At 34.1% G+C, this 15,560-nt stretch overlaps 3 protein-coding genes across 3 annotated transcripts; 1 reads left to right on the top strand and 2 right to left on the bottom strand.

Annotated features, from left to right (window-relative positions):
• Positions 1 to 7,191: 7,191 nt before the first annotated feature.
• On the bottom strand, positions 7,192 to 8,040 carry FPOAC1_012590 (uncharacterized protein; the record flags this gene model as incomplete). Its single annotated transcript, XM_044856940.1, has 2 exons — positions 7,192 to 7,511; positions 7,698 to 8,040. The coding sequence occupies 2 exons, from the start codon at positions 8,038 to 8,040 to the stop codon at positions 7,192 to 7,194; spliced, it is 663 nt and encodes a 220-aa protein (XP_044704253.1).
• Positions 8,041 to 8,416: 376 nt separating this feature from the next.
• Positions 8,417 to 9,220, top strand: FPOAC1_012589 (uncharacterized protein; the record flags this gene model as incomplete). Its single annotated transcript, XM_044856939.1, has 2 exons — positions 8,417 to 8,536; positions 8,594 to 9,220. The coding sequence occupies 2 exons, from the start codon at positions 8,417 to 8,419 to the stop codon at positions 9,218 to 9,220; spliced, it is 747 nt and encodes a 248-aa protein (XP_044704252.1).
• Positions 9,221 to 9,555: 335 nt separating this feature from the next.
• FPOAC1_012588 (uncharacterized protein) lies at positions 9,556 to 15,240 on the bottom strand (the record flags this gene model as incomplete). The annotated part of the gene is made up of 10 exons (XM_044856938.1): positions 9,556 to 10,133; positions 10,193 to 10,477; positions 10,571 to 10,880; positions 10,928 to 11,218; positions 11,269 to 12,042; positions 12,117 to 12,177; positions 12,244 to 12,937; positions 12,992 to 13,195; positions 13,266 to 13,959; positions 14,029 to 15,240. The coding sequence occupies 10 exons, from the start codon at positions 15,238 to 15,240 to the stop codon at positions 9,556 to 9,558; spliced, it is 5,103 nt and encodes a 1,700-aa protein (XP_044704251.1).
• Between the last annotated feature and the right edge of the window lie 320 nt (positions 15,241 to 15,560).

Genomic DNA, 15,560 nt, shown 5'->3' with positions numbered 1-15,560 from the left:
ATTAAATAAGGTTAATTTAATAATATATAAGCTAAATAGTATATACTTAATAATATATAAGTTAAATAGTATATATTTAATTTCTATAGGGTAAGTAGTTAATAATTAGAGTAAAAAGTAAGGTACTTATTCTATATATATAAGGACCTATTAATTATAATATAATCTCTCCCTCTTTTAAAGTCTTGCCCTTAAGGCCTATAAAGCGACCAAGTGCTAAGCCTTATATTAGCTTTAAACTTCTTCTTATAATTATTTTTCCTTATTACTTATTATATTAAGCTATATTTCTAAGTATACTAATTATCCTAAGGTAGCTATTAAATACTATAAAAATATTTTTAATTTAATTTATAAATTTAATTTTAAGATACCTTATTATTTAGTATATTTTTATATAAAGTGTCTTTATTATATTATTTCTAAGGGAAAGTAATACTGTAATTTCTATATATTTAAAAAGTACTTTAATTATAACTTTAATAATATATTATTTTAATTTTATAGGTTTTTAAATAAATATATAGTTATATTGCTAATTTATAGTTATATAAGTATCTTATAAAAAGGATTATATTAATAAGTAAAAAGAATAGGCAAAAGCAGATCTTTAGAATACCTTAGTTTATCTCTAAAGGTTATATTATTAAGAAAAATATTTATATAAGAAAGCTATTAAAATAGTATATTAAGAATATAAGGATTTAGATAAATTAAAGGCCTTAGAGGCATAAGAATTCTCTGATTATTAGGTAGCTAAGTCTTCTGCTTTAAATAATATCTAGTTACTTAAAGGTAATAATATTATTAATTAGAATTCTATTTTTAATTCTTTTTTCCTTAAGGCTAGTAGAAGTTCTTTAAGAGTTATTAAGTATTAATTAGGTATTTTAGTAATTCCTATATATTTTTATTTTCTAGGTAGTTTTTCTATTTTACTAAATATATTATTTTTCTATTAATTTTCTATATATTTTTAATTACTTTAGCTTTATAGGTTTCTAGTCTATTAATTTTTTCTAATTTATTATTAATCTTAACTTAAATTATATTAGTAGCTAATTTAAGTAAGGAAATATAAAAGATTAGATAGATCTTAACCTTTAGTAGTAGGTCTAGTTTATAGTTATTTTCTAAGATTTTTTATAGGATTTTATAAAGTTTAATAAACTTAAAGTTAAACTTATATATCAGCTGTTTTATTATAATATTTTTTATTAATAAGTAGACTATCTCTTTCTTCTTAAAGGTTAATCTCTTAATCCTTTTTATATTATAATACTTTATTATCTATTTTCTAATAAATTCTAGTTTTTTCTTTATTTCTTTATATAGATTCTTTATATTTTCTGCCTTAATTTATATAGTAAGGTTAATTATCAGGGTTTTATAGGCAGTATAATAATTATTAAGTATAAATCTAAAGTTAGTATAAACTGGTATTAATTTTATACTTTTATTATAGGCAGTATTATAAGCTAATTATATAATTAGTAGCTTTTTAACTTAATTATTTTATTTATAGTTAATATAGTATTATAAATATTATTCTAAAACTTAATTTATTTATTTAGTCTATCTATTTACTTATAGTTAGAATACTATAGTAAGTTAATAATTAAGTCCTAGATAAGATATAAGTATTTACTAGAATTTAGTAATAAATATCAGTCCTTTATTAAATAGAATCTCTTATAGTAGGCTATATATACTAATAATATACCTATAGAAGATATATATAAACTCTTCTATATTTATTGCTTCTCTATATAGTAAATAATAAGAAAATTTTATAAGATAATTTATAATAACTATAATATTATTATAAAAGATACTAATTAAGGGTTTTTCTAATAAAAATAACTTAATAATAAAGTCTATTATAATTAAATCCTAAGGTCTTTAAGTAACTAGGAATACTTATAGTATTCTATAAGGCTTATGCTTTTATAACTTAGTCCTTATATAAATATTATATTATTTAATAATAGTTTTAATTAGTCTCTTTATATTAAGCTAATTATAATAGCTCTATAATTGCTTAAGGGTCTTTATAATACCCTAATATCTATATAGGGGATATTTATATATTTCCTATATTATCTATTTTTATTATTCTTAGTTCTTATAATCTCCTAGATCTAGGGTTCTTTATATTATTTATATGATTATTTATACTGATTAAATAAACTAGTATTTTCCCTTTTTATTAAGCTTAAGGACTTATTCTTTAGCTTTTATAATATTAGTATTATAATCTAGTCTTCTGCTAATAGTATCTATATATTTATTATCTAATCCCTTGTAATAGATAATTATAAAATTAAACTTATATAAATACTTTATATAATAAAGTTATTATTAATTTAGCTCTTAAGTAATAGTAAAGTATAAAATATTCTAATAGTTAATATAGACCTTAATTTAGTAAAGGCTTTTTATAAGGTAATATTAAAATTCCTTAAAATAATTAATAATAGCTAGGAATTCTTTATTATAGATAGGGTAATTAAGTTTAGCTCTATATAGTTTATAAGAGTAAAAGGCTATTAAATATAGCTTTCTATTATTATCTTATTAATTAATCTATCTTTTTAAGGTAAAGTCTAATAAGTCTATTTCTAATTTAATCTCCTTTATAAGGTTAAATATAATTAAAACTAGTTCTTTAAGGATAGTATTATATAATCTCTTAAATATATTTTATATATCCTTAATCTAAATAAACTTATAGTCTTTCTTTATAAGTTCTATAAATAGGTTTATAATCTTATTAAAGTCTTTAATAAAGTATTAATAGTAGTTAGTAAATCTTAAGAAGCTTTATATTTTCTTAATTATTATTAATATTAGCTAATTTTATATTACTATAATTTTCTTTTAGTCTATTTAGATTTCTCTTAGTAAGATAGTATATCTAAGAAAGTTAACTTTTATAATATAGAAGTAGCTTTTCTTTAGTTCTACTAGAAGATTAATATCTTAGAGTGCTTTAAAGACCTTATAGATATATTCTTTATATTCTTTATTATTATTTAAGAAGATTAAGATATTATCTAGATAGTATACTATAAAGATATTAAGATATTATTATAGAATATTATTAATTATCCTTTAGAATATTACTAAAGTATTAATAAGTTTAAAAGGTATAACTAGGTATTTAAATAATCTAAATTTTATTCTAAAGGTAATCTTCTATTTATTGCCTTCCTTAATATAGATTAGGTTATAAGCTTCTTTAAGGTTAAAGGTAATAAAAACTTATTTTCTTTATAGATAGTCCTTAAGTTCTATAATAAGTAGAAGTAGTATTTAATCTTTAATAATAAGAGTATTTAACCTTCTATAATCTATAATAAGTTATAGTTTTCTATTTTTCTTAGGTATAAATATAATAGGAAATCCTATAGTAAATAAGGATTCTTATATATTACCTTTTTATAGTTCTTTTTCTAGGTATTCCTTAAGAGTAGTAAGTTCTATTTTATTAAGGTTATAAATCTTCTAGAAAGGTAGTTTATCCAATATAAGGTAGATCTTATAGTCCTAGTATAAATACTATAGTATCTTTATATTAAGCTCCTCTTTAAATAGCCTATTATAGATATAGTACTCCTCTGGTATATTTTTAAGCCTATTTATTATTTCTAGCTATTATTCTAGCTATTTATTTAATATTCTTAATTAATTCTTAAATAATATAAAGGTCCTTTTAATTTATCTTGCTTTACCTTATACTTACTTATATTATACTCTATTTAGAGGTAGGTAAATTCTCTATTTATATTATTCTTTGCTATAGGTATTAATTAAAATTTAAGATTTTAATTTATTATCTATTTCTAAATCTATAGCCTTATTATTAGAGAGGTTAATATAATTGCTAATCTAGCTAGTCCTCTAGTTAATATAGAGGTTATAGTATTATAGCTATAAGTATCTTAATATTAAATTATATCTTAATATAGAAATAATATTAAGGTTAATATTTTATCTTTAAGTTCTAATAAACATTTTAAGGTAATTAATCTTATAAGTAATAAGTTTTCCTTTATAGTTAAATAGTTAATCTTCTAAGTTCCTTATTAAATAAAGATAGGTCTTATCTTTCTATAGTAACTTTAAGTAATTAACTATATAAAGGTTAATTATATTAATATTAGCTTTACTATCTATAAGAGTAATTAATTATATTCCCTTGATTTATACTTTTAGTTCTAGGCAGGTCTATTAACTATTCTTAGTTATTTATAGAGCTCTTAAGGGTATTATTATAACCCTTTTGCTCTTATTACTATACTATAGCTCTACTAGTATAGTAAGCTATTATCTTTTCCTTATTAACTAGGGTAATATAAATTATATTCTTTATTTAGATATTATTTATTATATAGGTATTAGTATTCTTAGCTTAGTATTTCTTAATATTCTAATATAAGTTAATTATTTTATATATTTTCTTACTTAATAAGTCTTAGTTCCTAGGGATTTAAAGTATCTCTTCTGTCTAGATTTCTCTTTATATTCTATTTTTACTCTTTAATAGCTTATTTATTATTAAGTTCCTTTATTACTTATTATATATTAATAAAGTTAAAGTCCTTATAGTATAAATTAAATCCTAGTCTTATTATCCTAATAGGAATATTGCCTATCTTTTAATTATATAGATTATTACCTAGGGCTTACTTAATTAATTTTATATTAAGGGCACTCTTACTTTTTCTAGTTATAGTAATTCTACTTCTTTATTATTTTATAGTTAAGTACTTAGGTATTAATTACTAGTTTTTATAAATTATCTATATAGTAATATTAGTTTATTATATAATATAAATTACTATTTACACTTTATTTTCCTATAAATTAGTATTTTATATATTCCTTCCTTTAGGTATTAGTTAATACTTTTAGTTAGTTTTTATAGGGTTATAATAATCTATTTCTTTATATCCCTTCTTACTATAATTTTAGCAAGTTAATGGCCTATATACTTAAGTAGCTCTAATAGTTATTAGGCCAGAGTAGTTATTATAAGAGATATTATTTTACTATATCTTTCTTTAGTTATTACTATTTTAGGGTTTAATTATTTAATTATAGTAATTATACTAATTAAGGTAATATAAGTTATAATTATTCTCTTTCTTATTAATATTAGATTTTTCCTTTTTATATTTATATTATTATTTATTAATTTTAATAGCTATAGTAATATACTCTATAAGATTATTAAGTTTATTAGCTTTATATAGTTTATTTTTAATTTCTTCTTTAAAGCTATAGTAATATATTTCTATAAGTACTTTATTATTTTATTCTATTTTAGCTATAAGCTATTAAAACTTAGCTAAGTAAGCTATATATAAGCTATATTATTTAAGGGCTAGGATTTTAGTAGTAGCTTATTATTCTTTATTAATAACTTTAAAGTTATTCTTAAGGAGTACCTTAAAATTAAGCTAGTCTATAAAAATATTCTATATTTCCTAGTCTTATTAATTATATTTATTCTTAAGGTAATCTTTTTAAATAGGTTTAAATTAATCTTTAGTATTTCCCTAGATTAATAATATAATATATAGTATTTTCTTAGCTATTATATTTAGTTTATATAGAAATAGGTAAAAATATTTTTTTATTTATATTAGAAATAGTATAATATTTATTGCCTTTCCCTTAAATAGCTCTAGGGAAATTAACTTAATAACTTCTTTAAGGTTTTATTAATTATCTATAGGGTTAACTAGGGATACTACTGTAAATAGTTTAGTAACCTATATTTATAGGGTATATATAGTATTCTAAAGTAGCTAAAGTTTAGCTATTATTTTAGTAATACTTAGGGATAGTCTTATATAAAGGGGAACTAGAGTATTATTAATATTATTACTAAATATCTTAATAGTATATTATTACTTAATATTAATATAGTATAATCTAAATAAGAGCTATTAATATATAATAATTATAATTCCTAAGGGATAAACTAGTCTATACTAGGTTTATATTAGTAGATATATAAGGCATTATTATTAAGCAGTAGTAAAATATTATATCTTTTAATAATAAATAATATAAATAAGGTATATTTAAGTAAAAAAGTTTTATTAATAATTAATAAGCTAAATTCTATTTAATGCTAAGAGAATATATATATACTTAGAGGTATATAAATTAAATAAGGTTAATTTAATAATATATAAGCTAAATAGTATATACTTAATAATATATAAGTTAAATAGTATATATTTAACTTCTATAGGGTAGGTAGTTAATAATTAGAGCGAAAAGTAAAGTACTTATTCTGCATGCATAAGGACCTATTAATTATAATAAAAAACTTTAAAAGCCTTTTTTTTTTATATAATAAAAATTTAAATTTTAATTTATTAATTTAATAATTAATTATATAATTAAAAATATTATAATTAAAAATAATAAAAATAATAATTTAATTATTATTTATATTAATAATATTTTAATTTTAAATATTAATAAAAAAATAATTTTAAAAATAATAAAAAGCCTTAAACTTTTTTAATTAATTTTTTTTTTAAAAATAAAATTAATTATAAAAATTAAATTTTTATAAATAATTTTTTAATTTAATATATAATTAAAATTAATAAAGATTTTAAAGTTTATTATTTTATATAATAATTTTATTAATATTAATAAAAAAATATTTAATAATTAATTTTTAAAAAGAATAAAAGCTTTTATAATAATTATTATAATTTTAACTTTATAAATTATAATATATATTTTTAAATAGAATCTATATTAATATTTAAATTTAAAAACTATATTTTTTTATAAATTAATTTTATATATATACTTTAGGACTTATGCCTTAAAAATTACCTAATAAAATAGACTACTTATTTTTATAGCCTAAGACTTAGGAGGTTATTTTCTGCTTTTTATTAGATACCGTCTAAAAAAAGAAATAGTAGAGGGCTGTAATTCCCATTGTTCTACTTTTGATGTCCCAGTTTCCCATGAAGGACGAATGAGTGTCTGATATTGATTATGTATTTGTGTGAGAATAAGGTTGCTCTAAGAGCCCTCCCTATCTTTCGTGACGAATCCATGAGAATCAATATATTGAGCTTCGATGGGCAAGACATTAAAAACCAAAAGGAAAAAAGAAGAAAAAAGAAGAAAAAAGAAGAATAAGAAAAATCAGTTCCCCACAATTATTTCCCTATCATTCGGCTGAAGGAGGCTATCTAAGAGTTGGAAAGCGTTGTCTTGGCCTTGAGCAGCCCAATGCGTACGGATATTTCGAAGTCCAGCGTAGACACTCTCGGGCTTTGCTGCATCATAATTGGCGAAGTCGATCTTTTGGTTGTATTTTCGAAGCCATCCGAGCAGGTAAAGAATATCGATACAGTCGCTGTCATATTTCGCCCTGGACTGGGGTCGGGTGCTACCGATGAAGTTCGCCGCGCGCTTCATCTTGGTGAGAACAAGGACTCCTGGTACCAAAACAGGGATAGTTCCTAGATGTACAATCAGATTTAGCGTCATTTAAAAGGGGTAGCAGAAAGGTTGTCCTCCTAAGTCTTAGGGTACAAAAATAAGTAGTCTAAGAACTATAGTCTAAAGACCATAAACCGACCTACGAATTTTGTCTCTTATGCTTACAGGGGTCAATCTTTCTGATACCTTGAGGGCGAGTTACTCACCATCACCGGGGCGGAATACGACAAGTCGACGAGGCAAGTTGAGAGATCCACGCGGGAGAGTCTCGATCGGAACTTCGACGTCATCCATGACAAAGAAGAGCTTGTTGTGAGGAGACTTTACAACGAAACGGGAGTCGGCTTCGCGAAGGATCCGGGTGACGCGACCTCGGAGTTCATGGATATCATCAACAGCAATCTCGACATCGATATCTTGGGTTTCGCGATGGCTGCCAAGAACGTTGAGGGCGAATCCGCCAATGAAGGCATGCTCGATGCCATTCTGGGTGAGGATCCTTGACAAGGTCGACCCAGCCAGCTTCATCCTGTTGTTGTGACCGGACATTTCGATAGAGTAGAAAGATGCGTTTGTTGAGAGAGAAAGGGTAAAGCAGTCTTGGGTTATAAAAATAAGCAGCCTAATAACCATAGTCTAAGAAGCATAAAGTGATCCACTAATCTCGTCCCTTACGTTTTCAGTGGCCAATCTTTCTGGTACCAGTCCTCACCTCAGAATTAACTTTATATCCAAGATCCATCAAAGTTTGCAGTGACTCACAACACAAAGGGTGATTAACTACTAACATAGTACAATATGGTTCCCATGATTCACATTCACGTGGCCCCACTTCAGTCTATCACGGCTCCACCCCCGCCATTCAAGAACTAATCCTTGTTCACCTCCAACATCTTTGTCTCTTCATCGTATATCATAACAAATCATGGAGCAACAAGACCTCATATTGAAAACGATCGACGATTTTCACAAGTCGGAGATTACCCTGGTGGAATGGGAGACTCCTCTACTTGCGCGCCTGGGATACCCTCTTGCGCCTAAAGCTGTATGTTCACCGCGCGTCATGCCCCAGCTCATGTTTCTTGCTGACCTTTCTTAACAGGACTTCATTTTCTTGATCCCAGACGAACAAATCCAACAAGCCAACCGCATCGCTAGTTCTAATGGTCTCTCAGACGACAAGAAACGCCTTAATTCCTACCTCTCCGAACATGCCAAGCGCGGTACTCGTTACGTTTCCGGCGAGCCACCTCGCCGCCTGATTCTTCTGCCTCTCTCTTGGACGGGTATTCAGATGAACGAGCTCACTGCTATTCCATCATCAAGCCCTCGCACAATCTGGACAGTACCCCTTCCCGTATTCTGCACCGCCTCTTTACGAATCATCATGCAAGAGGATCATCAAAGTTACGCGCGTGCTATGGCAATCGCCGATTTGACCAACGTTGTTGCCTACAGCATGTTCGACATGAGCTATGAGGGTAACTATATGAAGTTTCCAGAGGATGAGTTTGATGAAAACGGCGAAATTTCGCAAGAGGACAGACAGAAGAATATTGAGGCTGCGAAAGAGAAGGACACTCTGGAAATGCAGAATGCTCTCGAAACTATGAGGGGTTGGAAGCTCACCAGGGAAAGCGAATGGGCGCGAGAGATGATGATGGATTTGGTTTCTGGGAAGCGCGAGTATCGGCGCTTACCTTGCCAGGACGAGAAGAGCAGCAAATAATGAAGAATTCATACTGATTGTTATGGGAGAATAATACTGAGGTACAGAAGGGTTAGATGAACATAAGGGCTGGTACATGTCCTATATAAACGATAGCAATGAGACAACGTTTTGAATTTTATATGTATACCTCGGGACTTACGCCTCGGAAACCTTCAAACAATAGACAACGTTTTAAATCTGATTATTGACTTTTCATATCATGGTAAAAGAAGAGCTTTACTTTGCAGCCGTGTCAATATATAGGTTCAACAGGAACTGTACTATCGAAAGGCTCATAGCCATCTTCATCCTAACATGGAAAGTCCAGGGGGCCAATCTAATGCCCATGTCGACTATGGCTTTGACATCGTTCTGTTGTTGGGCGGCTTAATCTCTCCTTGAGGGCCATTACCATAACGATTAGGGTCCTTGGGATCACGAAAGTCGGGTGGTGGACCGGGAGGATTGGGTCGGCAGTAGTATCCACTGCATAATTGTCCACCGCACGTCGCCTCAGCTCTCTCAAAGAGCCTTCTCACAAGACTATTTGCGCTACACTTCGGTCCATCCGTTCCTGGTTCCCACTTGACCGTCTTTTCAGGGCCCCCGGGACTCGCCGGATCATTTGGGATCAAGCTACCAGGGTAATCTGGTATGTCTTTCAGGTTCGGGGGTAGCTCAGGGCAGCCTGCAGGAGGCGGCGATATCCCCATCAAGCAGCTTTCGGTACCAAAATGGCCGTTCCAGACAACCGGTACCTGACCAGCCCCAGGCTGCAGGATCTCTTGGGTTTCGTCGTCCCATACCGCAAAGGAGCGACTCAGGCCCTTGATCAATCTTTTAACCGTTGCCGGGCTTTTCAGTTGATTTTGATATGATTTGTATGGGAGAGACCGGAAATAGGCAACCAATCCTGCAACCAGTGGCGCGGCTACACAATAACAATTAGACATCAATATCTTAGCTAAAGACAGTCTAGGATATACTCACACAATGAAGTACCAGAGGCCACGCCGCCAGGTATAGGTATGCTTTCACCAGGTGCGTATACGACGTCAATAAACAAACTGTCTTTGCTCACTGTAGATACAAATCCTTGTTGGTTTGTGGCACCAACGACTATCATGTCGGTGAGCTCATCACCAAGACGGGGTGGGTATTCGTCGATGTCGCCGAAATTCTCGTCATTGTTGTTCATTTCTTCTTCGGACTCCCGGTTGCTAGCGCATGTCACAATGACAGTTTGCGTCTTTCCGATTTCAACGATAAGCTGCTCTAAAGGATTCGATCTCAAAGTCAGCAGGTCATGGTTTCAACATATCATAGTCCAAGATATCATTCGAGGAGAAACAGTGAAGGATGTCTTACTCAGAATATTGACGTATACTTCCGGGGTTTCGCCGGGTAACACTGCACTGACGCTGATAACGGAATTGCCCTTTCGGTTATTACTCACAATATCCCCTAGTATGGTAGCCCAAGCACTAAGATATGCCGAGGGCCTCAGCTTGTGAAAGGGTACATTCGCCATGACCAGCTTGCTCTTAGGGCTCAGTCCCAGTGTAACACCAACCGCCATTGCGGCAACTGCGGTCCCGTGAAATGGGTCGAGCCGGGCTTCGGAGGGGTCCTCGTGTATGGGCACATCAAGGAACTCGATACTCACGCCAGAGAATTCCTAGTACCTGTCAGCGTGATCTGCTTCTCAACAATACGGGTACTCACATTATGCGTTGTGTCCATACTGTTTTCAGCGACAACATACACATATTGGCCAGAACCCAACTCAGGAAGAGACTCAATTGGTAACAAAGGAGCTTGTCTCCAAACTGCACCTCTTGGTAGAGCAACCTGGGAAGGAGCCCAAGACTCTGTCCATCTGGGGACCTCGAGATCCTGACGCGTGAACAGGTGACGGGTGTCGTCTGTGATGTTCATAGACTTGAGCTTACCCTCTGGTCTTGGGCCTAGTCCATCGAGCGGGAACAGATGATCGATCTGGAAAAGTCCATATTTCTGCAATGTGGTTAACAGCCATGTAGTATAGACCGATAGCGACAGCATACCTGAGATGTAATCATTTGTTCTGTACACCAGTCCAGACTGGGTATCCACCAGTAAACGTACAAGTCTTTGTCGTCGTTTGCTGACCTTGTCATAATCGTCTTGTGAAATATTCCATTCTCATTGAGCATGGATGACAGCGGGGCTCCATCTTGATACAAATCCAATGGAAGCACAATAACATCGAGATCGGTTCCAGTATGCGGTTCTATTGGTATTGGATCTTGTTGTTTCTTTTCTAGCTTTCGGGCTACGTGGCGATTCGGAGCAGATGTCGGTCGACTGCAAGTTTTTGTCTTGGTGAGTTCGTTATCCTTATCCGATACACTACAACCGTAAATTGTGTTGCATTCGGATTCGGATTTGGTGACTGTAGAAGTCACTGGTCCAATGACGGTCGGAGATAGAGTTGTAGTGGTCCAACAAATTGAGGCCGTTTCTGTCTCACACTCAGGCTTTTCTGAAAATGTTGGTTTGTGATCTAAACCAACAGTAATGGGTGGCCAGGGTGGATATGGAGTTGGATGGGTTACAGCAGGAACAGGCAGGTTGGTCAAAAAGATTGGACCTGGTGGTGGAGGGCCTGGTGGAAGAATGCCAGGACCTATTTTCCATTTCAGACTTTTGAAGCCTGGGAAACAAAGCTGAAAGAACCATAATTCACATGGAGTTTTAAATCCATCATCATCTGGCGTCGGCTCTTTGATTTCCTCTTTGATAGGTTCAATCTTGAATTCGGGCCATTTCGTGTAAACAGGCAATCCAGATATGGTCTCCTGTAAATATGTCAGCAAGTGATTGATGGCTCAAGAGTCTAACGAAATTCAAAATAAGAAAAATATCAACTTACGTGAGTTTCAGTTGGTTCTACTACCACTTCCGGCTGTGTGATCACTTCATCCCAATTGAAACTTGATGTTGTTAACGGTCTTGTATGATTACTAGATCCAGATGCCCCGGAACTATGTGTAGAAAACGGCCACGGAGGTAGTGTCAAGGTACGAGTCGTTGTACTTCCTTCACCATCTGGAACCCTAACAGGTATATTTGGTAGTTTGACACTGGGCTGCACAACCAGGTCTGTAAGCTTCTGGCCTTGGGTGACGTTGACGTTTGAATACATCATACTGTTGGTGACAAATGCGGGCACATCCACAGTGATAGTGGTAGTCTTCGTCACAAAGGCAGTCGTCTCTTTCCCGCTCATTGTGGTCTTTCCGGTCGCTCCATACTCAAGTGAGGTTGTGTACTTGTTGATATTGATGGTTGTCGTTTCCGGGAGCTTGCTCGGTGGGAAGACCAATATGCAAGGTGCTTCACATGTTGCTGATGGAGTTTCCCATACTTTCGGGTCCAGGAACACTGGCCGACCTGATGTATAGCGTTTGTCGTGATCGCCTTGAAGGTCAATAGCCCAATCTGTTGTCCCACCAAAGTTGAGTTTCATGTAGTCTCTCATCCGACGAGACTTGGTCACCTTGGACATGTAGGCAACCCATTCATCTCCCTCATACACAAGATAGTCCGAGTCGGTTGCTTCATCATACCACTTCTTGATAGCACCACCCTTGGAGATTATCTCATTTATCTCAAAGTCGGATATGTAACCCGCAGTGTCAGTGCAGCGGCCTTTCTTAGCTTTGGAGTCATTCCTACCTCCAAGGAATGTGCCTAACGAACTGATTAGCCTAGCGACTCAGTACCAGAAAGGGGAATAATTCATACATTGGGGGCCACGACATGTAGAGCTTGACATTTTGAATGATCGTCCATAACTGCTGACACCAACAACAACCTTGTGCGACTCGACTCCAGCTCGCGTGACCATGATGAGGGCATCCATAGTTTCGGTGGAGTTGACGTGAGAGCGAAGGCAATTGCCAGCAGGACAGCCTGGACTTGCCCACTTACTCCCCACATCCCATTGTCCTGTAAATAAGGCGTTAGCTCGAGAAAAAGCGTAAAATCGAGTCAAGAAAAAGAAATAGAGTGATCATACCGTGCAAATCATAAGTCATGTAGATGATGTAATCCAGTACACCAGCCATCTGTTTAATCGGGAAGCCCTTTAGATACCAGAATGAGGCGGGCGTTGCAATGGAAAGAGATTTGTCTTTGGGGAGCTTCTCGCGCACGAGCTTGAGAAATTGATAGTAATTCTCACCGTCGTCCTTCTGTCCAGGATCAGAACCATCAATATCAGTTGCACCCGGATACTCCCAGTCAAAATCGACGCCGTCTAAATTATTCTGGATAGCAAACTGCACAACACGATTCGCGAATGCCTGTCGATTTCTAGGAGAGACAGCCTTGCGGAAGAGACCTGTCCCAGATCCCTCGTTTGAAAATGCCCAACCTCCAAAAGCAAGAATTTTCTTTGCCTGAATGTCGGTTGCCTTGATGAAAGACTGAAACTGCTCTTTGACATTCTCAGGAATAACGACATTGAGATTCTGTGAGATTTCAGCGAAGGAAAAGTGGATGTGTGAGTATGACTTGTCGATATCCAATACATGCATATGTAGGCAAGGCCTGACATAATTCCATGCCTCAAAGTAGCCGATTTTGCGGAACTTTGCAGGTGCCTTGTTGTTATTTGTTAGTGTCCGCTCACAGTTGGAAATACAACCGGCCTCTCCTAACTCTCCTGTTCCGGGATTCCCGGAGCTGGATTTGCGGCAAAAGTCGTCTGTCTATAAATAACGAATAAGTTCATCAGCTAAAGTCTTGTAGAACACATGGCAGTGTTGGGTAATACTTACCAAACCGCACATGCCCCATCTGTTGCAGCATACATTCAGGGGACACGGGTTCAAAGACGAGAGGTCTTCGCCCTCACCTGGAGGTTCAGTGTCGTTCCTAGTTGGTCCACATTCGGCATTCCATACTGAAGCAGGCATGGGTGGGTTCCCTGCACTGACACAAATTCTCACGAATGGCTTCAAATTGTCGCAACCATCCCATGCCCAGGTCTTTTTGTTCCACTTCTCAAGGTCATCGACTGAAACTCCATGAGCAGCAGCAATCATGTCGCAGATGTCCCCCGTTACAGTTGTATAACTTGCGCAAGTTCCATCTGCAGACACCTTTGTCATACGACTGGCTTGAACATTGGGTGCCTGCGAATATCCCCAGGCAAACGCTTTCTGGACGTTGCTGGTTTTGCTGTCTTTTGAGCCAGCAACACACTTGCCTTCGTTCCAAGACTTCACCGTCGCCTGGACTGCAGCAAAGTCACCCGTAGGGTCGGCCACGAGGCCAAACACACCACTTTCACGGCGTCCTTGACAGGCTTCAATGGCATGACGAGAGTTTGGTTCACCCTTGACAGCATCACTAAGGGTTGACGACAGAGATTCCAATGTCTTGCGGTCGTCGAATTGAGATCCGGAATAGAGGCCGACAAGTGTGCCGCGATAGTAGGCAAACATTATGGTCTTGCCACAGTCTGGTTGGGACCTCTCAAGGTAAGCCACCAGCTGTTTTGTTGCCATAACAGTGTCAGCTCCAGGGTCGTTGCTGATGAGTGCATGTTCACTATCCCATGCAGAGATAGTGATGCGAGTCTCTAGCTTTTTCGAGACACCACCACTACAGGTAGTATTGTCTCGAACAGCCCGACGTCGAACAGGATCAAAGTTTGTTGTCCCCATGGCATCAGGGTCCACGAAGCCCTGATCAGCAAGGAAGTTGGTCTTTGTGTTGGCATTACCCAGTGTACAAGCATAGACTGGGTTGTTTGTCTTTCCATCTTGGAACGCCGTGTTGAGCCCAAAGACGAGCAGTAGAGGCTCCGGGCAAACAGCAAGCCTTTCAGGAGAAGATATGAGGGACCAGTCACTAGGTCCTCGATCTTGACATGCAGATGGGCATGGCAAAGCGTTTTGCTCAATCTGGCCAATGGGCGTGAGAGCAGAAGCAGAAGCCGCCAATAGTAGCAACTTCGGCAGACAGCCGCGAAACGGCCACCGCATGATTGAATTAATTCAAAGTAGTAATAGGGAATTCAAAGAAAAATTTCTTGCTAGATGCGAAAGGTAGTTGAGAACGATAGTGTAGTGAGAATAGGAATTTACTCTCGCGGACGATATCTTTCTTTAAACGGATGCAGAACAATACCATCATTTGTCCGAGCCTCATGACCGATTCACGAAACTTCCTTCTGTGTGCTATTATGAGCAAATTAAATCTAGCCATAATCCCGATCCGTATTGTATCATCCATAGAGGTTTTAGAAGGTGGGAACAAAACAATCGACCAACTGTGATTAGGCTCACCCGTTGAATTCAGCCGT

The sequence above is a fragment of the Fusarium poae genome, chromosome 4, assembly GCF_019609905.1.
Source record: "Fusarium poae strain DAOMC 252244 chromosome 4, whole genome shotgun sequence".
NCBI classification, from domain to species: domain Eukaryota; kingdom Fungi; phylum Ascomycota; class Sordariomycetes; order Hypocreales; family Nectriaceae; genus Fusarium; species Fusarium poae.
Note: the sequence above shows the minus strand (reverse complement) of the source record. Positions and strands in the feature narration are given on the sequence as shown.